Source organism: Actinia tenebrosa, unplaced genomic scaffold, assembly GCF_029948245.1.
Source record: "Actinia tenebrosa isolate PJP-AT-01 unplaced genomic scaffold, QUT_ActTen_1.0 PGA_scaffold11__36_contigs__length_13525064, whole genome shotgun sequence".
Lineage (NCBI taxonomy): Eukaryota > Metazoa > Cnidaria > Anthozoa > Actiniaria > Actiniidae > Actinia > Actinia tenebrosa.
The window spans coordinates 5178140-5202878 of NW_028292571.1; the positions used below are offsets into that span (position 1 = coordinate 5178140).

At 41.7% G+C, this 24739-nt stretch overlaps 3 protein-coding genes across 5 annotated transcripts in view; 2 read left to right on the top strand and 1 right to left on the bottom strand.

Moving 5' to 3' along the window:
* Nucleotides 1-24573, top strand: part of LOC116291776 (putative gamma-glutamylcyclotransferase CG2811) — a 35987-nt gene extending 11414 nt beyond the window's left edge. Inside the window, exons 1-3 of one of the 3 annotated variants that reach the window (XM_031698985.2) lie at nt 22109-22179; nt 22429-22631; nt 23509-24573. In XM_031698985.2, coding sequence (XP_031554845.1) covers nt 22437-22631; nt 23509-23799 — 486 coding nt within the window. In that variant the 5' untranslated portion in view covers nt 22109-22179; nt 22429-22436 and the 3' untranslated portion in view covers nt 23800-24573. Of the gene's footprint in view, nt 1-22108; nt 22252-22428; nt 22632-23508 lie in introns of those variants that run through there. The other 2 variants (XM_031698984.2, XM_089027471.1) reach the window with 2 other exon arrangements.
* On the bottom strand, nt 14062-19697 carry LOC116291778 (protein CDV3 homolog). The gene is made up of 5 exons (XM_031698987.2): nt 19390-19697; nt 18484-18563; nt 18073-18131; nt 16525-16780; nt 14062-16327 (listed from the first exon to the last, which is right to left on the bottom strand). Exons 1-5 carry the CDS (start codon nt 19570-19572, stop codon nt 16201-16203), a joined length of 705 nt encoding a protein of 234 aa, XP_031554847.2. The 5' UTR covers nt 19573-19697; the 3' UTR covers nt 14062-16200.
* LOC116291777 (adenosine 5'-monophosphoramidase HINT3-like) lies at nt 20120-20560 on the top strand. The gene has a single exon (XM_031698986.2). It carries the CDS (start codon nt 20120-20122, stop codon nt 20558-20560), a length of 441 nt encoding a protein of 146 aa, XP_031554846.1.
* Nucleotides 24574-24739: the final 166 nt, after the last annotated feature.

Below are 24739 nucleotides of genomic sequence, written 5' to 3' on the forward strand. Positions count from 1 at the left end.
TTCGCTACAAGCGGCACGACGAAGAAAAGAGCAAAGATCCCCGCTATGCGGGGATAAAGTTTGACCTATGCGTGGACGACGTCTATAAGAAAGGGGCACGGTGTGCCAAATGCAACATACCTCTACTATGGAGGTTTGACCCGAATGATGATCAGCAGTTCTCCGTGGATCGTATCAACAACAAACGCGGGCATTGCAGAGGCAACGTAAGGCTGACATGCCTAGAGTGTAATCGGGCGCGTGGTGCTGCGCTACTCTGAGTCTTTGGGGACTATGAGCAGCTCTTCCATGACGAATCCGCGACTTGGGCCATTTAGGTAATACAACACGGGTTGCCCTTCCTTGGTGACGGACTTTGAAATCTCATACGTTTCCAGGGACCAGTTAGGATCCGTGGCTCTCTTACTGCCACCTTCGAGTTCCCCCGGCTGATAGAGGTATCTGACCACTATGTCGCGGGGTAGCTTTTTTTCCTTCAGTCCGACCGCCCTCGAACTTCTGACGTAGGACTTGTGTTCCACGTGTTTCTTTTTTATGGCATCCTTGGGTTTTATTCCCGTAGCCCTGGCCGCCTCGTTGTTCAAAGCCGCGACGACCTGGGGGAGCCTCTGAGTCCATTCCCTGTTGCGTTTGGAGGGATCTTCCAGCTCTTTCCAATACTGGTACCCAAAGAGACGCTCGGCCAAGGTCTTATTGAATCTTTCGACGATGCTCTGACCCCTGTGGTACTCAGCTTCGGCTCTCCTAATCTTAGTGTCGTGGTCTTTCAGGGTCTTAGTAACCACGCCCATGAACTCTGTCCCCGCATCCACTTGCAGCAGCTTAGGCCATTTCAAGACGCGCTTATAAATCCTACCTAGGGCTTCTGCGACTTCTCCAGAATCCTTGCTGGTTATGGGTTCGGCGTCCTTGTATCTGCTTGCGATATCAACTACGGTCAAAGCGTACCTATAGGTCTTTTTTCTCACCTTATCGTGCGGTAAGAAAAGCAAATCTGCCTGATGAACTTCATTAGGGGTATTTACGGTAAAGCTGGGCCTGGGAATGTACTTAGGCACGGGAAGATAAACCTGCCAGAGGGTTTGTTTTCTTAGCCAGTTCTTAGCCGTTTCATCTGATACCCTGGCCGCGGTCGCGAGTTTCTTGATGGCCGACGCTCCTTTCCAATAGCCTTCAGGCCCATAGTAAATCCTTTTGAGTTTGTCCTCTACGCGGCCCATTATATGAATAGAATCGCGCTTCGCTTGATTCAAGCGAAGGATAGGACAAGATTGATCTTACGTCCGTTAAAATCCACCGTCTTTCCGTCCACTTTAATGGTGATGTTTATGCTTTCTACCAAATTAGACAAATCATAGCTCAAAGAAATGGGAGTGTATTCTTCTGAGTCAAATGGACTACCTTTGGGTAGAAACTTGGACATAAGAGAAGACTTTTCTCCATTGTTGTAACTATGAACCAAGTCGCAATAGACTTCGTAAGAGGATGCGACTTTCCATTTCACATCATATGTACTGCCGCTATTTATCGTGGTACTAGTAAGGCCCAGGAGTTCTACCAATGAACTGTCCTTCAAATTAGCGCTTCCACTATTTTTCTTGAACTTCATTTCATGGGGTAATCCTGTGGTAAGAGTATATCCATGCTTTGCTAGCTCCTTAGCCAGTGTTATGGGGGTGTAATGGGAATCTGGTAACTTTGGCTTGGCGCCGGAAGTTCCGATGACAAAGCCGCCAATCAAATTATACCAAGAATTGTACAAAGAGCAACTAACCAACCGAACCCTTTCCGCGCGGATGGGAGGATTCAGATAAGTGGTAAAGTTATTCTTATTGCTTTCCAAAAAGACGATCATTATATTCTAGGCGCCAAAGGCGCCACTAGAGGCTAAGCGCAGCTTAGAGCAGATACGCCAAAGCCACGCCTCCCGCCAGCCCTGCAACTCCCACGAATACCAACTCACTATCTTTTTGTTTCTTAGAAGGCTGGTAGTAATTCTTGAACTGAGGCTTTCTCATTCTAAAGTCGGGGTGTGCTTGCGCATAAAGTTTAAAGGCGTAGTCTGTATTTTCGAAGTTCTTATCCGCCTGCATTTTGTCTTGGTAGTTCTTGTCCAACCAATCCCTGTAAGCTTGTCTTTTTTCATTCCAAGCTGCCACGTCCCTTTGATATTTCTCCAGCGCTAAATCATGCCTTTTCCTTTCGGCGGCCAAATCTCCGCTTTTGTCGCCTCTGACTAATCTATCCAAATACTGACCACCATAATTAGCTCCAGTGAATGCTAAAGCTGCAATAACTCCACCTACGACCACGCTAGCCATTATATATTAGAAAATCACACCGTAGGTAGGTACTTTTCCTTCCGTAGGTAATCCTTTACCATGATAGCCCCGCCTACGGCAGCGGTCATTTTAGCAAAATTAGCGAAGCTCCTGCTTGGGTCTTCAGTAAAGTCTTCTTTGAGCACTTTCTTACCAACCCAACCAATACCCGCAACGATGGAAGTAATAATAGCTGCTTCTTCAACAGTTTTCAATAACGCGGTTGACATTATATTACAAAGCGAGAAGGAAAATCTAGGTCGCCGCGGGTGATAAATCTACTCCATTTCAGGGATCTTACTTTTTCTAACAGCCGGTTCCACAGGTGCGTGATATGTTGCGGCCTCCCACTTTACTTTTGGCTTCGTAGCCCGCCATTGTAAGTAGAGGCTGCCTGCTGCTATAGCGACTCCTAACGCGCCAATGACGTACCCAGGATTGATAAAGGATTCCTCTTCTTTTTCCTCCACCTTTTCTTCTTTTTTGGCTTTGTTCTTCCTATTCATCTCCGCGAGCTTCTTTCCCGCGGCAACTCTGCCTGGAGATTTAGCCTTAGTAATCTTGGTATCTTCTACGGGTGGTTGTTCTTCGGTGCCACTCATCTTATATTAAGGGACTTGAAGGACTTGACAAGTAACTTGATGACGACTTGACAATGACTTGGCAATGACTTGACAACGACTTGACTAAGTACTTGAGGTGACTTGACAACGACTTGACTAAGTACTTGAGGTGACTTGACAACGACTTGACTAAGTACTTGAGGCGACTTGATCAGGTACCTCGGCAAGTGCCGCCTGGAAGACCTTTTCGACTTCTCTATCCTTCTTGAAGTCCTTCCAAGTTGTTCCAAAGAAACCTAGTACCTCCTTCAAGTCGACGTGCTGAGCTACGTGAAGTGCCGCAGAGGCGACTGCCATTAACTTACCGCACTTCAAAGACAACCACCCGCAGGTTATCTTAAGTTCTTGGGCGATAACGTAGTCCTCGCTTATGTCCTTCCGCAGTTGCTCCACGTCGTCTATAGGCAGCGCAAGTCCAAGGAGCTTGGTGGCAAGTCGGATAGCGGAGTCTGCTACGGCGTCCGTGGTCTTACTTGCAAGGGCAGCCTCATACCTCTTATGGAACTTTTTAACTTCCTCTTCTGACAGCTTATTAACCTGCTCATGGGTAAGTTCCTTGCCTATCATTTCTTTACACTTCCCCGAAGACACAAGGATGTTAAGTTGTTCCTTGAGGTTACTTTCGTCTAACTGTGTGGGGACTTCATCTAAGAGCTGCTCAATGTCCATATATCTTTATGGAATACGGAAACCTCAAAGAGAAGATCATCTTGGAATGTTGGTGCGTCTTTAAATGCCGCATGTATTCATGCAACTGTTCCTTGGATATCTCACCGCCGTAGTCGCTTAAGATGGTTTCCAGGTCAGACTTACTTGGAGTATAAAATACTACGAGAGATCCTATGTTTTCCCTAAAAGGCTTGGAGACACTGGTAAGCTGCTGCGAGAGCAACCAAACGCTGATATTGTCGTGTCTACCGCTGAAGGCGAGCTTCACTAATTCGGAGGTGCGCCTTTTTACGTCGTCCCCGCAGGCAATGTCATCCAGTATAAGGAGGGTTTGCGTATCTTTAGGGAGTTGTTTGTGCCAGAACTTAAGATGGCTGGATAACTCGTTAGGATCCAGTATGTCCACAAAGAAGTCGTCATCTTTCACTCCTATGCCCGTCCAGGTGCGGTTATTCACGTAGGTGGGGCAAAGCAGCACGATATAGTCAAAGCGGTATCTAAAGGGTCCAAATAGCTGCTCCACGACGAATTGGGTCTTTCCGCAGCCGGTGGGTCCTACTATCAGAGCGTTACAAGGAATATGGTTCGGATCCATTATATATACGATGGACCCAGTGGACGCAGTAAGAAGGATTGCCACCGACGCAAAAGATAAAAGAGACACCATAGAAATGCAAAGGGAGGAGATAGACCGGTTAAAAGAGCGCGTGCAGGAATTGTACGATGAAATGTGCGGTCTGAAGCGCGCGGAGAGGTTTGGTGCGCTTTTGACGATGGCCGGTTGGGCAAAAGAAAGCGTGCAGGACTTTATTAAGTATCCCTTATAAGGGTTAATAAATTCTTATTATATAATGAAGTGTAAGGATTGCGACAGGGAGTTCAGCAGCAAACAGGCTTTGCAATATCACCAAAAAAAGAAGGTATGTTTTAAAGAGGTGGATAACGTTACCACCTGCGGCACTTGCAGCCGGCAGTTTAGCAGTAAACAGGCGCTGCGATATCACGTGGAAGGAAGGGTGTGTTTGAAGTCTAAGGAAAGACGTTGTGCTGATTGCAATCGGCTCTTTAGCACGCCCCAAATGTTGCAATACCACCAAGAAAATAGGGTGTGCTTAAAGGATGTGTGTGCGCGCTGCGATGAAGGTCTCACGGACGCATGGCATCAACATAGATGTCGTGGTAATTATGATTTGGACGTCGTATGCGAGGAGCATGGTGATATCGCTGCGAGATGTTGCCCAGCGGAAACCATAAGGAAGTTAACTCTTCGTAAGAAAGAAATAGACCAACGCTTTACGGAGTTCGACCGCGCCGAAGGTACGCGCTGGGAGAACGCAGAGTATTGGAGTGCACCCTGTGACGCGTGTGGCGGCTTAAGGAAAGGAGATGATCATATCTGGCAGTGTTTGTGCCCGCAGCATTGTCCCCGCGGTTTTAAGGAGTACTTGGATCGTTTTGATGATTGGCATGCTCAAAACATGGAGGTAAGGAAAGCCCGTAAGTAAAGTAGGGTTTGCGCAAAGAGTCTCAAAACACACTCTTATATTTATTAATATTCTTTGATTGTTTATTAAGAATAAAAGAAGAAACATTAATAAATATAAGGACCCTTTTTGGAGAAGGTATGCAGAACTCAATAAGAAAAGAAGAAACATTAATAAATATAAGGACCCCTTTTAAAAGGTATATGCTAGCCTACGCAGCCGCCTTCTTAGGAGGCATTCTAATTACCCTTTCAATATATGGACTGTATTACTTGCGAACTACCTGCCGACTGCATTACCCCTCGTAAGCCGCGTAAAAAATACACCTGCCTTCATTGCGACAGGGTATTCTCCGAAGGATCCTTTGTGGGGCATTGGTGCTCCGCGGATCCTAAAGCGCAGCGGGCGCTTAACTACAAAGAGGAGATGGAGTGACTCTTCTTTCAATGTCAAACTTCCATCGGCCATTTACCTTACCATAGCTGCGTAAGTGGGTGAATTCCTCGCCCTGAATTACGTACCGCACGCAATCCGGCGCCCAAAGGGAATATTCCTTGCCTTCTAAGTCTTTGAGGACTAACCGTAAACGGTCGATGTCTTCGAAGACGACGTAATTTTTTATTTCGTATGCTTTACCGTGGACAAGATCACGCCAGTGAGTCAAGCTGAGCTTCATTATACCTATGGAATATCTTTAGGTGCGTTTTCAAAGTGGCGTAGGACTTAAACCGCTTTACACAGCCCTTACAGGGAATACGAATGCCATCCGCGTAATCCATCAGGGCACGGCAGATAATGTCGTAATCGTTGCTAACCATCGTTAGGTAACCATTTACGTCAAGCTGTGAGATTTTCTTAGATTGCTTCGCGGATAAGACGCCGTTTCCTTTTGGGGTTTTCAACTCGATACACAACCCGCGGTATTTCTTATGCGCATTTAGGATTAAAAGGTCGGGTTGACCGGCTTGGTAGCCTTTTCGCCAGCAGGTTATTCGCTTGCTGTCTGAATCTTGAAGTTCGCCAAGACCCGGCGCTATGATGAAATCGGGGTAAAACCTACGTGTGTAGTCGACGACCTTCGCGTGTAGGTCGGCTTCATTTTCGATCTTGAATACTAACTTGTTTGGGCCGCCAAACCGCCTTTCTATTGCATATTTACCCGTTTTCCTTAGCGCGGGTAGGACTTCCTCAAAGACCCAATCACGAAACTCCACAGCTTTGGGTAGTTTGGAGCTAAATATCAGTTCGTACAAACCAGGTTCGGATATAAACACGGCATTTGGTTGCGTAGTAAAGGAGCGGTGATTCGCAGCCCCTTGTAGATCAACCCATTTTTTCTGGTATTTCTCAGATACGTGTGCTCTAATTGCATCTCTAGGGCGCTCATAGCCCAACGCCAAAGCCACCTCCTTTGCTTTGAAGTACAAAGTTTCGCCTTGCACTATGCATTGCAGTTTGGTTTCGTTGTTTTCGAATACGCGAAGCATTATATACCAACGATATTTTTTTATCAAAAGGATGAGCGAGTGGATCAATAGGCAACGCTCTTTAGCTGATTCATTTCTACGCTCAGTTGCGCGTCAGACACGACGAAGACGTAGCAGTTTATTTTGTCGCCGTCACTCGCACCGGCGTTCTTGGTGCGCTTGATCTCCAATGTTATGCCGTCCTGCGTATTTACCAACCGCAAACCCTGGCCATGTAGGTCTTCGTCGTTAATGGTGCGCATATCGATCCACAGCGCATACTTATCATTAAAGAATTCTGCGGGGGATATCTGATCACCAAACTTGCGCATTGCCTCCCTGTACACGTCTGCGGGCTTTATTCCCTGGGAGTAGACCTTGTTTGGAACGCCGTTGATATTCACGCCAACGTTGGTAATGTTGGGGTTGTGAAAGGCTTCGGAGTTGCGCTTGCCGGCTTCGTAGGGTTTGGCAAACACCAGCATTAGCCCCGTGAGACTTCTTCGGGGGAGGTTAATGCTTTGGTTGATAACCTCATCCGTCTTATCCAAGAAGCTAAACGTCTTATACATTACTACGTGGTCGTATAAGAATGCCTTCCCGGAGCTGTATTCCATGCCAGCGCTACGGGCCAGCTCTTCGCTGTACACCGTTTCGTACTGTAGCTCTAAGTTGGTGATAGAATAGGGATCCACGGCTCCGCTAATTGCGCTGTCCATTCCTCCTATGACGTTCGTAGTGTCCGCCAAGGTTACTTCAAACTGTAACTCGGATAACTGCCTGGGGTAGTACACACCATGACTCGTAATTACTTCGAAATCCAAAGGGATAACGTACTTGCTACCATAGGCGGTCTTTACCCTTGTTGCGTCTGCTACTGCGGTTGCTCCACTGGAGTCCGTAGGCGCGGGGTTAGTATCGCTGCGAAGCTTACGAAGAATAACGCTTCCAATTCCCTGCTCTATCTTTTGTGCACGGTCAAAGGCTGTTAGCCACAGATCCTTATACGTGGTGTACAGGTCGTACCTATTCAAATCCAAGAGGGATTCCCCTGCGAACTTGATTCTCATCTTAGAAACGAGGTTCCTACCCACGTTATTGACGGTATAGCGCTTGTCCTTGGTGGTTGGTTGTATTGCTAGGTCAAACCTTAAAGCCAAGGTACCAGGAACCAATACTAGGTTATCCGTTAGGCGGGGCACGCCTACGTACAGGGTTTCCCCTGGCTTTGCGCTGCTGGGGGTAAAGGTGACCCGGTGAAAGGTGCGTTCTGCTTTCAGTCCGCCAACCTGCTTAGGTAATACGTTGGGATTTAACTTTGAGCTTATCATATATAATGGAAGTAGAAGGAACAGACCCCGACTTCGATCCCACCACTGAGGAAGGTCAGGCTGACATTAACGACGGTGATGAAGAACCGCTGCTTCCCACCCAACAAGTCGACGATTCCCTAAGGGATAGGATTGCAAAGGCCCTAAGACATCCCAAAGCACGCGAGTACACGTTTCCGCGTGAGCACATAGAGCTTCAAAACATGGGCGAGCCGGAAGCAGCCGCGCGGGAAACCGTAGAGTGGGCAACGCAAGAGCTAGAGCTGCGCTACGACAACTTTGATGCTGACGACGTAAAGCTCACGGAAAAGGGAAACAAAGTCCTCATAAGCGTCCAAGACTTAAGATTTCCCGACAAAGACCGCTGGACAAAACCGCAAAACCTCTTTGATGAGGAGGGCAACGTTAGGGGTGACGTCTTGAGATTAAGAGGCTTTCAGCGTGCTACTAGAAGCCTGTTAGAAAGGCTGCACAACTTAACCGAAAGGACTAACGCGGAAAAACGTGCCGCGGATCTGCAAAGGGAGTTAAGAGAAAAAGACGTAGAATATGCAAAGCAAGGTCAGCTACTTGCCGATGCTGAAAAGAAGTCCGCCCATCAAGATGAAAGAATAAAAGAAATAGGAAATCAGGTGGATCAGGCCCTGCGCGAATTAGACAAAGCACGGGAGGACTTAGGAGAAGCCCAAAGCTCTGGCGCCTCAGTGGAAGCACTGCGGGAAACGTTGGAAGAAAGGGAGGAGGAATACATGAAGCAAAACCAACGGCTTGCCGACGCACATAGGAGGGAAGTCGAATTTAAAAATCAAGAAATAGCTGAGTTGGTAGACCAAAGAACCCAAATTCGACGTGAAAGAAATCAAACTCAAAGGGCTCTTAACCTCGCCCTGCAGGAGTTGGATCTAATTAAAGACGATACCGATAACCTACAAACCACCATAGCCGGCTCTTTAGTGGAACGGCGACGGTTAATGGCTGAAATCAATACTAAGGAGGAACAAATCCGGCAAAGAGATCAGGCTATCGAAGACCTGGAGGGGCAAATAGAGCGGCAGCAAGAAGTAATTGCGGACCAAGCTCGCCCCGAAGAGGAAAGGGAGGCAGCCCAAAAGGAAGTAGATACGCTTGAAATACGCCTTGCGGAATTACGGGCGCAAAAGGACAACCTGGAAAAAGAGCTGGGGCTTACCACCAAGGAAAAGGTAAAAAGAGCTCTGGTGAAGTATGGTATTCCGCTGGCGTTTGCGGTTGCTATTAGTACCGTAGTAGGAGTCATCCTATCCACGCTTAAGGCTACAGGCGCGGGCGTAAGCAAGTTAGGTAAGGGACTAACGGACTTGGGAAAAAAGATGGCAGCCGGTCTTCCTGGGCTGCTGGGTAGCGTCCTTAGCCTGGTACTTAGGACCGGCGGAGAACTGTTGAAGTTCGTGGGGAATAACATTTGGATCTTGGTCGTCGCTATTGGAGTGGTACTCCTGAAGAAGATGAAGGGTTAATCTTATCCTTGTATGTTATGTCGGGCTTATCGTCGTCGGGTGTCCGAGGCGTCCTCGACTGGGGATAAGTAAAGATAGTATTCGCGCCGCCTTGATAATGCGGAACTAGTGGTATGGCGGTCATGGTAGAAATGGTCTTATGATGCCAAGCTCTATTAGGTTTGTTAATCGCACTATTTACGTAAGCTACGTAACTACCGCGCGAACCATCTGGGTGAATTTGTAACTTAACGTAATTACAATTAACCACCATTTGAAACGTAGCCACGTAAAACGCCTCGGAACTAAATGGATATGGCTGCGTCGAGAAATGAGTAGGCTCTCGATTATTGGTTGACGTTCTAAAGGGTGTTAAAGGCTCGTCATTTTCATCAACTAGCCTAAATCCCATGATACTACCATACGCCTGGGTAATGTCAATGCTACAAATGATCAATGCAAGGCCTCCAACTTCAACCCACATCCCAATATCGCGCCAACCGCGACCGGTGTAAGTTTCATCCCTTAAGTGATAAACGTAATGGGTTTCCTTCCAATGTGGATTCATATATTTAAAGGCTAAGCACCGTAAGAGTGCTGATGGTTAAATGGTTATAAGCCGTGTCCCTTTGATTTTCTATGCTATTCACACAAACGCTCCCCGTATCGTCTACGCGCATTTGCAGCTTTACCTTCCCATGGCAGTTGGCAACCATATGAAGAGTCCAAGTTGTAAGATTCTCAGCGCTATTCGTTGGCGGCTCTACGGAGAAATGCGCAGGCTCCCTGTTGTTTGTCTTCGCGCGCATAGGCTGCAGTACGCCATTCTCATCCAGGAACCTAAAGCCGACGTTGGCATGGCTGCTCGTACCAATGCAAATACTACAAAGGATCAATTTCTTTCCTGAGTAATTCAAATTCACGGACATGCCCGTGACATCAACCCAAGATGCCTGGGTGTATTTTTTCTCGCCTGTGTAAGTCGTATAAACACAATCTACTCCAGCTACGTAGGGGTTGTTCATCGCCATATATAATAGCTCAGACCAATGCTTGCGGTGGCTAAGCCGGCTTTTAGTAAGTTATGGTCATATTCCTCAGGTATCGCAGGCATAACCTTCTTTGATGGTTTCTTAACTACGGGTAGCTTCGTTTCGTGTGACTTTTTTGGCTCCTCTACGAAGTGAGGAATGCCCTTGGTAGTATCAGAGTTCACGTCATTCGCCCCAAACTTCATATCCTTAGTAGCTCGCTGCAGTTTATTGTTGTATCCTACTACAGAGCCAGTATTTATAGATAAATTACTGGGCATTAACCAACAACCCGGGGCTACTGCGTAGTCCAACCTCGCCTTAGAATTTTGTATGGCTAGTTGGTAACGCTGTACGCCCTTGCTAATGTCGCCCTCCAAGATCGAACTTTCGAATAGAATCAAAGCTTCGGCTCGCGTTTCTTCTGCGGCGCCCGTATTTCCGATTATGCTGGATCGGGTGTTTACCTGAGCTCCCAAAATGGAATACACGTAAGCTTCTATGCTGCGGTTCAAACGGGCAAGGCCGGCTTTGGTTAGTCCTTTACCTTCTGGGGGTATGAAATTAAAGTATTGCTTCGTTTGCTCGTCGTTGGTAATCTTAATAATCAGTGGATTGGCCCCGGCATACTTACCACCCTCGTCTTTGAACAGAGGTCCGTCTCTGACTTCCTTAGTGGTCTTGGCATTTGGTTCAAAGAAGGTGCTACTGTCGTGAGTTTCTTTGTGATACCCAGTGTCCCACTGCAACCGCAGCGTATGCACTTCCTTATCGCTTAGCTCGTGCCCACCAATCCCCCAATAAGCCCAAACGTGTCCCAGCCCATTGTTAGCGCCCGTAGTGCATCGGAAATCCTTCCCTACAACACCAAACTCCTTACAAAGTCTATCATAAGCCGGCACGCTGTATTTGTTATCTCTTGGATAAAACGTGGCATCTCCCGGCAGCGCAATAACACCCATCTCATGCAGTATTCTTCTAACCGTGAAGTGAAAGTGAAACATAAATATCGAATTCTTCATCAAGTTTGCGCTTACCCCACAGCCGCTAGTGGCACACCAAACCGCAAAGTTCAGCTGCTGCGGCCAATAACGCATGTTAGGACCACTTAACCATTCATGAGATTCCTTAGCGGTGGTATGATTAATGGGCACGTTTTTGAAGATATCTCGCACCTTTAACGGAAAGGAATGGTTGTTAGAGATCCGCATGTTCAATGTCAAATCCAAACTTGGATGTTCATCAAATGAAACCGCGGGTATCGGATAAGTACCGGTACCAAGCAATAATTCCTTTGACCAACCTTGCACGGGCTTATGTTCGATATAACCAGAATTCTTCAGTTGATTGTCTATCTGATCGACCAGCGTAGGTTTCAAATCCTCGTTGCTGTACATCCTAGAGCCGTTATAGTAAATACCATCGGGCCTTCTTTCGAACTTACTGGGGTCTGCATGTGGAAACATCTTCCTAAATGCTCTCCAATTCCAGTAATCCCGGTTGTCGTGATGTGGCTGCTCCTCTACGTTATTCCCAAAAGCGTCGTACATTAGTATATATAATGGATGTTATACCATCAGCACCTCAGTTGTACCCAGATGTTCCCTATACTACACCTAACGAACTAAACGCTGAAAACTTTAGGCTCAACAAAGCGAACTTAATCCTGGCTTACTTGGAAGGGCAGGCAAAACACTATGAAAAAGTTAGAAAAAAGTACGTTAGAGCCCGGAGTACGCTACATAAGATTGCGATAACTTCAGGATCCATATCTGTTGTGTTAACGGGCTCTGGCGTTGCTACTTCGCTTACTGGGCCGGGAATAATCGTTGGAGTTCCTTTGGCCGGCGTTGGGGCAGCTTGTGGTATTATTTCGGCTGTTGCTACGGGTATTATGAAAAAGCTATCCACGAAAATATCCAAGCATGACACGACAATAGCTCTGTCTAGGGCTAAAGGAAATACTATTACCGACCTTGTCTCAAAGGCTTTGCGTGACAGAAAGATAGACGACGTAGAATTCTCGCTTATTCTGGCCGAAGAAGACAAATACGAGAAATTAAAGACGGACATAAGGAAAAAACAGTCGTAAAAGATCTTTCCGAGGAATCTCGCAAAAAGATCTATCAAGAAGCGAAAGAAGAGCTTCAAAGAAAGCTTGCTCAGTAAACATCTGCTTCGAAAAGAGCGTGACGGGATTCTATTTACATATCGAACGTCAGTCTAGAAATTACGCGTAATATAAATTCAGTGAATTATTACGCGTAATATAAATTCAGTGAATTATTACGCGTAATATGAATTATTTGGCGAATTATTACGCGTAATATGAATTATTTGCATAACCTTATTTGGCAAATTATTACGCGTAATATAAATTCATCGTATGAATTACGCGTAATATGTTATTGTCGCCTCGGAATCCATCCCAATAGGGGGTGGTTGGGGTCAATTTTGTAAAATATTTCGTAAATTACGTTAGGGTAATAAGGAATATCCTTATCCAGCCGACAAAACATCCACTCGGCTTTTGTCATATCAGAAACCTCAGGAATAGACTTACCGGTAATTTCAGACAAAAGATAGGGAATAGCTTTGTAATATTTCCCTAGTTTTAATTTTTTCAATGTCTTCCGTAGGCTTTGTGGGGTTGGCTCTTCTAAATGGTCTATGATTTTCTTCTTTACTTCGTTGTTTAAATATACCGGTCGATAACCTTGGATATGACTCATCCAGTCTCTGAAGTATTTTATTCTCTTATATGGCGTTTTCTTACGACCTCCATTGGCGTAATATTGCTCTTTGGTAGCATTTGGTACGGCATTACGAATATTCTTACCACACTCGTAACACTGTGCTGACGTGTCATCTTCTATTTGCATTTTTTTACCACAACACCAAAAGGGTTCTGGCTTAGGTACGATAACTTTAGGTCTTAGACAAATTATGCAAAAGTCGTTAACGAACTTCTTACATTCGTGCATCGTATATTTATAAGATATTTTAACCTCCGTTTGCGGTAAATCTGCTGTACCCGTCTTCGTAAATCCGCGAGTTAAACCCGTATATCTTTGGCATCGATCGCGAGTCCCCCTACCTGCTGCTAGAGAGGACCCACGCTTTGTTGATATACATTATAAAATAACTGTTATAAATGTCGATTGGTTGGGTGCGCGTTGATTATGAGAGCACACAGCACGCGCACGCACTTTCAGTTGCGTCATTCCTATAAAAAAACGACTGTTATTGAAATTTGTATCTTATAAAAGAAATAAAAAAACTTGCTTACTGTGCTGTGTGGAGTTATAAAGCACTTGGGGGATTGACAGAACACCCGAGAAGTGTCGAGAAGCCCTCGGCTACTCATCGTGCTTCTCCTAACACTTCTCTCGTGTTCTACCAACCCCGCGTGCTTTATGATTGCAACCAGCACGCTCTTGCGTTTTCTAAATATTTCTCCACTACGTTTCTCAACACCCTAGACTATTGGTCAACTATGCTACTTCTCAAATTTTTAGAGTGCTCTAAGGTCCTTGACACATGAATCTAACCTCCAGGGCAAGATGGTTAATATATCCATCACCATAGATTATTTTTTAAACCCAATATTCAGTTAATCAAATTATTGTCGTGTCTTTGTCATAGGATAAGGCAGAAAATATTTGCTTTTACTTAACCCCAGTTTAGTTTTTATTCGTCAAATGCATGTACACTATATACTTTTCATGTAATGAGAATCCATTGGCATTGATCATCAGTCAAAACTGACCCAATCACAGTCTGTAAGCCAATGTTCATCTACGTTCATCAATGTTCATGCCTTACGAGTCTTATAATTCACTCAACAAAATTACTCCATTCTGATTGGAGAAAAGGAGTATAATTAAATCTTTAATTGTACTCTAAAGTTTCAATTAAGCTGCTCAATTTTGTCTTGTGTATTATAGAGTGCAAACAATTAATCTGTGAAACACCAATTACTAAATAGTACTAAATAGTGCTAATTAAACCATAGGAAACAATGGAATTTGCATGAAACTGTGCTATTTAGTATTACTGATACTAAAGTTTCACGGTTATATTGTTTGCACTCTAAATAAACAATCTCCTCATGCAATTCGGAATTTTGAAAACTTGTCATTCAAAACATCACTTGTACCTATCAATTCCGAATTGTACTCGAGAACATGTGGCTTCTTATACTAATTTCTTGTTCTAGTACAGCACATTTTTATTTTCTGGTACTCCTGAAGAACGTCCAGGTTAAATAGTCAGAAGGAGAATTTGTAAAGAATTCTATTACAGTGTTATAGCAGAATCAAGATACCTTTATCATTGTACTGTTTCTGCAATCCAGGCAACCTATGATGCACCAAAGTTTTTTGGTTAAAGGGTGGCAAAGATCCTCTCACTGATCAGTAAGTTGGTGCAATGGCAGTGGCCAATTACAACAGTGGATGTTGAACTGTTACCAATAAGAATGAGAGCCCTGGTCACAGCCCGAAATGTAACTTTGGCATGATGGGATGATGGTGAATGAACACGAAAGGGGAGAGACTGCTGAATTTTAGGGTAGTGTATTGGCTAAGTTCTATCCATTAAATATTTGCAAACCTTTGAGTTAGTACCTTCTATTTGTACAGGCAATCCAACTTACCAGAACCGTTCTTAAAATTGTAACCAATCGCAATGTAGAATGAAAACAAAGCATTCCAAATTGTAGCCAAACACGATGTAGAATGAAAACAAAGCATTCCAAATTGCAGCCAATCACAATGTAGAATGAAAACAAAGCATTCCAAATTGCAGCCAATCATGAGCAAGCAAAAACAAACAAACAAACAAAAAAAAAAAAAGCTGGAGATCAAACAACTTAGATGTTATAATCACAAATTTGTTGGAATAACCTTGTGATTGATTGAAGTCGATGGAAGACAAGAAGTCATTTCATCTTAGAAGTTGCCAGGATTGCAGAAATTTTGTACAAAACAGAAACCTACTAATTTCTTTGAAAAATACCTTCACATTTTATTGATACCTTGAAACAACCTCTGGGGTGATGAAAGTCAGGGCACAGCTAACTCGCTAACTGAATTGCCCTATTTCACTATGAAGTCACTGCTTGTTTATGTGGGGGATATAGAATCACCAAATCCAATAGAAAATTCAACAAAATTTGCTCCTAGCGAAACAGTTTAATCTAAAATGGCCTATAATATGTACTAAAAAATATTCTGAGAGTTTGCTGGCTATTCTACTTCTCTTCGTGGATTGATACGGGTTTTAGAACAATTTTCGGTGAATTTGCGTTGAATTGACCCCCTCCGACGACCATAATCCTTTGCGTTTAATCAGATTGTTTTGATGTGACGTCATAGTGAAATAGGGCAATTGGGATTTAACCTAGGTGGTGGAGAGGGAAGAGAGAACCCTGAACACCTTGAATCAAGGAAGAGATTAATTTTCTACTCACATGTGTGAAGAAAAGGTGAGAAGCCACCCACTTCATGAAGATCAAATCAAAAAAAGAATACATACTTTCATAAGGTATTTAGTTAAGTTTATATACATTTCTGGTTACTTCATTTATCATATTAGTGTACTCTAACATGACCAATCACTTCTAGTTTTTTGACAATTTGTCTTTCTCTCAAAACATGTTCAGCTACATTCAGCAGGGGTGTCCATCCAGTCTGCATCACCAGTAAAAATAGCAATCCATATTTCTTTTCATCAATTCCAGTTTGTGTTTGTTTATTGGATACCAGCAATGATGTTGGGTGTCATTGTGTTTATGCACTTAGCTTCGTCTCAGTGCATCATACTTGTTCTCCAAGTCCAGCTTGGGCCTTCTGTCAACTGGATTATCTGATGATCTAGAGCCATGTTTTACCGTCTCAAAGCTTCTACTTCCAGCTGGCTCCTTGCTGTAAAGCATAAATATAATTTTTTTAAATTTAGAGGTCTGGTCTAATAAACGAAAATGAAATTGATACCCTGAAACAACCTCTGTGCTCATCAAAGACAGATCATGGACTTGCAGATTGAATTGCTCTGGAGAACCCAGAGAAAATCCCTTGACCTAACAAACTCCACTTGCTGTTGCATGTGATGGTAAGCTTACCTTTTACTGTCCTGCACTGCTGCTTGTAGTGATGGAAATGCAATCTCACTATTGATTTCAGGAGCCTTCCCCTTGACCCCTCCACTCATTGCTAATTTATTTCTCATTCCTGGTGGCTTATATGCTCCTGGTGGACGGTAAACATTTCCCACTACGTTAGGCATTTCTTTTTCCTCGGGCTTACTTGCTTGGACTGTTTGTTGGGCTGTAGCTTGCTGCCATGGACTAGCCTTTTCTTTTTTAGCTAACAGTTCACCTTGATAAATAAATGATGAAACATCAATATGGAGATGTAAAGTAATCATACTGTCAGTACTTATTTCATGTAGCAGTCATCCAAAAGCTACGAAGACAGAATCAGTGACAGGGCTCAAAAAACAGCTGTTCAATGGCTGGACATGACATGACATTGGCATTTTTAAAATGACTTTTCCATTTCATTTCCAAGGTCTTTGAAACTTAACCAAAATTCTTAAACTAGAAAAAGTAAAATTGCAAAGAACATGGATCTGTGTGTTATGGCCAAGTCTGAAAAACTTTTGAATTGAATTGGAAAAGTTATTTCAAAAATGCTGATCTCTGATGTCTTTGGGCTGGGCATGGACCAGCCACACCACGTTGGCCTGGTCAAAATATGACCAATTAAAAGGATTAGCCTAAGAAGTGTTTGGATAGACAGGATTGAGGTCCCGTCCACATATATCTGGATATTTTTGTATCCGCAATTTTTTTTTTGAGATACAGAAACGTTTGCGTCCACATGCAGCGTATTTGAATTGTTTTTGAATTGATTTCACTGTCCACACATATCTGGAAATTTCTTGATCCACCCTGATGCACGCTAGTGCCTAGTCCCTTTGACGGATCGTTTTTCTTATTGGCAATGCACAAAATTCAAAATTCTGTGCAAGTGTAGACACAACCTGTATCCGCAAAAAGAATTTGTGGATACATTTGGATGTCAATTTTGACCATACATTGCCCTTGGCTGGTGATTACTTTTATCTCTGAATTCACCAAACCTGTGAGCAATTTCCAAAGACCCAGTCAGAGCTATAAAACAACAAGACATCTTACAATGTCCAGTCAGAATTGGAGCTTGTCCAATCAAACCTTTTTTTTGCTGATCATTTTGCCCAGTAAAGTTGAGCCTGAGCTTAAACTAATTTGTCCTATAACCATGAACAGTGACTAATAGGGCATAATTGTTTGCCTGTCAGTATTTTTTAAGAACTAATACTGAGTACAATAGAGTCTTTGCCCCATCTTGTGATGGAAGCCATGACAGGAGGCACAACCATAGAGTCTTTGCAACATCATGCGATGGCAGCCATAACAGGAGGTATAAAAATAGAGTCTTTGCACCATCACATGATGGCAGCCAGGACAGGAGGCAGGAACAATATTGAATCTGGTCTAATCTAATTTACATGAGAAAGAATTCAGTTTCCCAAGGGAGAAAGACTCTATTGTTGTGCCTCCTGTCATGGCTACCATCAAGTGATGGTGCACAGCCTCTATACTATCTAGCTCGTGCTATTTATTTACCATCTTCATTAAATTCTTCTCTCTCCTCTTCTTCATTTGCTTCTTGTTCCTGTTTATCACTTTGGAAAAAAGATTGGGGGAGGATGAGTTCCTACTTAATGCACAGTAAACCTGTTATCGCTCAACACCACAAGTCAACAATGTGGGTTGAACTTAAAGTCATCCAAGGTGTCTGGCAGCTGCTATAAGATCCATGTTATGTATGACCCTGGAGCAAAGCTCTAACCAGTTTGAATTTATTAGGGTTGATTTAAGAGGAGGAAGGAAAACCAGAAAGCTGGAAAAATCACTTAGTCAGGAATAGAACCACCCAACTCAATATCAATGAACCTCAGAGGTGAGAGGAGAGCATTTATCACCAAACCATTTTCACTTGGTATTAGCCAATCAATTTGAGCTGTAGATACTTACGATATTTGTAGTGTCCCTATTCTTAAGCCAGAATAGTCCTTTTCCTGTGGTTGCTGGAAATCTATCCATTCTTCATCCTCCTATGAGGAAATGCAAAATAAATCAGCATTGTTTGTGAGAGTAGTGCATGGACCATGAGTTGTTAAGCCTTGGAGGGCAAAAACCAGAGAACCTGAAGGGAGAATTCTTTTGAAGAACTTTTATAATACACATATGGTGTGTCTGTCCAAGGAATAACCAATAAAAAAAGTATTAAAAATCAACCACTTCTATTGCATTATAGTGTGAAAGTAGATATAGGAGGTTAATCCTGCCGAGAAAAAAATTGGAAATTAGAAACTGATTTTTTTTTTGGAGGGAGGAAAACCAGAGAAGCCAGGGAAAAACCCTCAAAGCACTGAAGAGAACCAAACGGAGCCTGTAAATCACACAGCTCTCCCTCCCACCCCTGCCCCCCCACCTCCATCAAAATAAAAAGCATAACTTCACTCTATTTGTCTACAATTTCCTGGGTTAGGTAAAACCAGTCTAGAGCATAGAACTATGATCCTATTTGTCCTACCAAAACATATTGAGTGTGAGTTTGTTTCAAATTAATTCATTTACAATCCCTTGCTTTTCACAGCCCCCCTCTCGTGTGTGCCAAATAGGGTGATCTTGAGAATCAGTGGTGAACCATAACTCGGTTCACCTCCATTAAATCAAATTTCCTCCTTGCTTTTCTGCCTGAATTACATAATAGGAGTATTATGTCGGCATACTGAATTTTTCTCTCGTTTGAATGAACCGGCTGATTATGCACGAACATAGTCAAAATTTGTTTAGAAATTAAATCAAGTCATAATCACATCTCACGGTATAAAGGCGTAAGCCTAAATAATATATCGCTTCATATTCTTTTCATACCTTTCCTGATATAGCCTGATTTGTTGCTGCAAATTTTTTACTGCTTTGATCTTTGGATTCATCTTTCTTGGGTTGGCTGACTTGCTTGGTAATTACATCCGAGGTCGTAAATTTGTTCTTATTCTTACCCTTTTTAGCTTTCTTTTTAGCAAAAAAATCTTCCAAAGACTTATCATCAGACATAGTTCTACTAGTATAAGGTTCCCTGGCAGAATGCCGAGGAGAATAAAGGCAGAAATTCGGGATCAAACTTGAGTAGAAATCTTCTCTTTTTTCTCTTTCTTTCGATGACTCACATGTGGATCGAAGTGCTCTTCCAAAAGGACTGAGGTCTACTCGGCTCATTTTTCTCCTTCGCGCTGCCAAAGAGGACCGCAGACAAAAGGGACCGGAAAACAAACCTTAAAAATTAGAATATTTTACTCTTTATTCGAGGCATCTTTCCTTCTTTTCTTAGCTAGCTAGTCTAGCATTATTCAATATTATTTTTGAGTAACGTAAATAAGGTAATTGAGTGACCATGCCCAGGCGGGGATTGGGTTGCCTGTGGTTTTTCATCGCTCCAAAATCATCAAGGAAAATGAAACGATTTAAAAACGTTTTTGACCTTTTTAATATTCTACAAATAATGAATGCCTTTACCTAGAAAAATAAATAAGATAAATTAGAAATTTTTTCCAAATCTATAAATACCCATGTTGGGTTGCCTGTGGTTCTTATTTGAACAAACATGGCGGACGAAGTGCCAGGAAGAAAGGAAAACTGTATTTTCTGCAAAATTTCTGCAAAGGAAAAAGAGGCACAAATAGCTTACGAAGATGAGGAATTTGTTGCCTTTCCAGACATTCAACCTGCAGCAAAATATCACTACTTAATAATTCCAAAAGTGCATTATGGAAACCCCAAATCACTGGACGGTCGGCAACTGGAACTCGTACAGAAAATGAAGGAGGTGGCTTATAAGATTTTAGAGCAAGAAAAAGTGGATTCAGATGACGTTAGAATTGGTTTCCACTGGCCACCTTTTAATTCAATTCAGCATCTTCATCTTCATGTTCTTTCTCCAGCTTCTCAGATGAGCATTTTTTCTAATTCGATTTACCGGCCGAACTCATGGTGGTTTGTGACAGTTGAATGGATGTTGGAACATCTAAAAAAGAAGCTTGGATAGAAGTTACATAATTAAATTGGCATTCTCTTTATGCTTTTTAGCGTATAAGACCTCTAACAAGATTGTCGTAACTTTAACTCTTGTTTAATTTGAAGAAAAGAAAATATATTCGAAGACATTTTTTTACGAGAATTTAAGTTAGTGTTCCTTGTATTTTGCCATAAATATCAACTTCAAAATTTGACGTAAAATACGTTATACATAACACGAAAGGAGTCAGATTTAAAAAAAAGATCTTTGTACTGAAATATGAGATATATTATGAATTATGATAGTCCATTCTCGGCAGGACAGTCCCTAACATTGTCTAGGGAAGCAGTATGTTTACGCTATTTCAAAAGAAGGGCAGGGACATGCATGTATATATGTCAAAGTTCATAACTTTTTTGGCAGGTATACTGAACCACCAAAAAGAAAGGCCATGTGACATAATTTTTATGGCATCAGGGCCTGGTTTTACGAAGTCTGGATGGCACTATCTGGCAGATATATCCTTATCCAGTGGATAAGTCAATGCTGTTATCCAATAAATCTTATCCACTGGATAAGATTTATCCTTCTGATAGTGCTATCCACCCTTTGTACAACCGGGCCCAGGGGTTTTGAAGAATCTTTATCTTCAAAATTCATAAGGGGATCATGTATTAAACTAAAATATAAAAGTATACATCTAATTTATCTTTTATTTCCCAGTCTTATAATAATTAGTGAACAGTCCCTATGTATTACATAACTGTACCAATGAATATAAAAATTGAGATTGCAACTTGCTCCCAACCTGTCATGCAAAGGAGTGGTCCTTTCGGAAAGGACCACTCCTTTGCATGTCATCACAAACTTTGCATGGTTGATGACAGACATTATCTATCCACTAATCCTAAAAATACAGGGGTGGCGGAAGCTGAAAATCTTTGGGGGGAGGGGGGGAGGGCACTGCAAAAAATCTTTGAGGGGGCACTTGAAAAAACACAACAATAACAGTATTAAAAATCGAAACTATGCATTTATATTTCATGTGAACCAATATTTTGTGGGGGGCCCAGCCCCCCCAAAAAAATTCGTGAGGGAGCACATGCTCTCCCCCCCAGCCACCCCGGTTCTGCCGCCCCTGAAATAATGTCAAATTTCCTTTCTTTTAGTTTTAAAATCTATAATTAACAGTTTTGATATGAGAAGATGGCACTGATGGGAAAACTAGACAATTGGCAAAAATTGAAAAGATATATAATATCAGTGTTAATGATAAAAGAGAATCTTATTCTCAAGGTAATCAGCATTGCAAAAGGCATGCTTTTGATACTGAGATTAATTCATTTTACAGATGGTCTGCAGCTATCTCAAAAGGAAGTTTCCAATCCCATTTTACAAAATCCCAGTTTGCTGTAGTTTAAAAAAAACCTATTTCCCATTTCCCAGTGATTCAAATTTCATTTTTTTGTTAGGTAAATACAACTCTTTAGTTTAGCTCCATGACCCTATGTCTTCAAGGGAGAGGTGATCGGGAGCGTTTTGCACCTGACCCTCCAAGGTATGGGGTGGGCTTCCTGTGTTACCTTTGTCTCCCTGGTTTGTGCTGATTCCGGTTGCCTGGAATATTCACTTAATTTAGCTAACTGCAGGTGGAAAACACAGTTTCAAAGTTTATTTATCATATTCTAAGTTTTCCAAATTAGCTATAGGAACTTTACGAGGTATCTGACATTAGGCATAAGCTTATGTAGATTCTTTAATACCGTACAAGTGCGCCACATGTAAAATTGTCAATAAGCTTATCGCCGGTTTTGCTCATTCAATCTTAGCGTTTTTTAAATGTTTTTTTACTTATTTTCTTATTGAATTTTTAAAATACCCCTTTACACACTTCTTAGATTTCAAGATGAACAGAGTTATGCCCAAGATATTTGTGTATGGGACGCTAAAGAATGGATTCCCAAACCACTATTTACTGAAAAACCCTCCAAAAGGAAAAACAACGTTTGTGGAACATGCTGTAACGAAGGAGCGTTACCCTCTTGTTATAGGCACAGATGCTAAGATACCCTTCATGCTTCCTATTCCTGGTCAAGGAAAGGTGAGTAAAATAGTCTTGAATAAAGGCAAATGAATTCCATTGGAGGGTGATTTTTTAAAAAACAGCATAAAAAACAAAACAAAGTTATAAAATGGTAACTCCAGAATTCACGAATCACACTCTACATTTTGCTATTTTCACGTAATTTACACAGTTATTGTCGTTTTTTGATTTTGTTTTTTTCCCCACGCTAAATCAATCGTGCGGCATAGCCCCTGCAGGCCCATAAAGGGGCGGAAGAGGCTGGGGCTCCACCCCCCCCCCCCCCTCCCCGGGTTTTCTTAATTACTTTTGTAAGAAACAGATCAAGTAACCTTAAATATAACGTGTAACATTTAGGTATGTGTAATATATGACGTAATGTTATATGATCCCAATGTTATCATTATATAATCATAGACACTACTTATTGTACTTGAGTAGTTATAACAGTGGCTTGAAATAAACATCTTGATTCTACACGATCTGAGCGACTACAACAGTATGCTTTGAAAATAGTACTGTATAGTATAGGGTATCTGCTTGTATTTTTGTCTAACATTGTAGCACGCACCCAACTGGAAACCCATTATCACTGTTATGCACACAGCAGTCATTAATGGTAACAAATTGCTGCGCTCCTGTTTCCACTTGAGTTTTGAAAATTTTAAGACTTCATCTATGATCCATAAAAGAAAAGTCACTGGAAATTGCCATTATTAACCATTAATTTTGTATTAGGGGGTGATCAGGCTTGTTTTAAGATTTAAGTTTTAAGACTTACTTGACTTATATATGAATTTGTACTATGTTTTTCAAAACATCTTAGATCTGCTATATATTATATGATTATTTATTCTTAAAGATATATAAGATATTTTGTTTAATCTTTAATCAGAATATCAAAGGAGAAATCTATGAAGTTGATGAGGAAGCCTTAGTTCATCTTGATAAACTAGAAGATCATCCTTCTTGGTACAGAAGACTGCCATGTCAAGTTGTTCTATCAAACGCAGAAGAATTAAATTGCGAGACGTATTTTCTTATGAACAGCAAACAAGAGCTACTTGATAAAGAATTCCATGAAGAATATAGTTTAGATCAAGGAAAAGATTATAAAGAAGTTAGTGGTTGTCCAAGAACAGAGTTGCTGAGGTCTCAAGTACAAACAGCACCTGCATTGGATTGATATATGTATACATAATTTTAATTTTAAAATGCTATTGGACATTATTACAATAATGTTAATCTCATTCATGCACATTATTAGTTACCATTTTGCAATTACCATTTTTCACTGTAACGGTTATTACTGTAACAATTATTGTTACACTAAATGGGCCTGGAAGAAAAACTGAAAAAGTGTGTGTGTGAAAGGGAGTTAAATAACTTTTCAATTTTTACTTCCCTACATCTTTTCTTTCAATCCACAGCCTCACTCATTTTTATTTAGCTAGAAAACGAAGATAGAAAAACCAAGAGGTATTTTCTATCTTTTGAAATTAACTGAGAATAATTAAGTCCCTTTGTTTTAAAGATCTAAATTAATTGTTCAATTTTCTTGGGGGTTTGCAAATGGATGCTGTCTTATGCTTTCTAAACTTTGGCTCAAATTTGGAAAAGGCAATACTTATACAGACTGCCCATGATATAAACTTGTAATTTAATGATTGAGGTATTTTTAGAAATGATGGAAGTTACAAATACAAGTTTCTTCCTTCAAATACTAAGTTCCTTGTTGGTTGTTGTTACATTCATAATAGTTTGTTTTATCAACCATAGATTTAATAATATGATCTGAGCTTTTGGCCTACTCGGCCATCCTCAGGGAAATGAAAAACGTTACAATTGACAAAGAAAAAGAAATCAAACCATGGCATATGTGCATGCCGCATTAAATTAAACAAATTTGCGCGCTTAGAGGAAAAAAATGAATAAATGAATAAAAATAAATCAATTAATTAATTGAAAATAAATAAATGAATAAAAAATAGATTAATAATAAAAATAATATGTATAAAGTTTCTTTCTTTCTTTCGTTCATTTATTCATTTATTTACTCAATTTCATTATTCTCTCACTCATTCATTCATTCATACATTTACTGAGCCATTCATTCATTTATTTTT

Bases quoted from the DNA above. Each gene is read 5' to 3' on its own strand.
- LOC116291777 (XM_031698986.2), top strand. From the start codon at position 20,120: ATGGCGGACGAAGTGCCAGGAAGAAAGGAAAACTGTATTTTCTGCAAA.
- LOC116291778 (XM_031698987.2), bottom strand. From the start codon at position 19,572: ATGTCTGATGATAAGTCTTTGGAAGATTTTTTTGCTAAAAAGAAAGCT. The intron at 16,781-18,072 runs GTAAATAAATAG...TTATTTATCAAG, and splicing joins AGAAGAATTTAATGAAGATG to GTGAACTGTTAGCTAAAAAA. The intron at 16,328-16,524 runs GTAAGCTTACCA...TATGCTTTACAG, and splicing joins GCAGTGCAGGACAGTAAAAG to CAAGGAGCCAGCTGGAAGTA.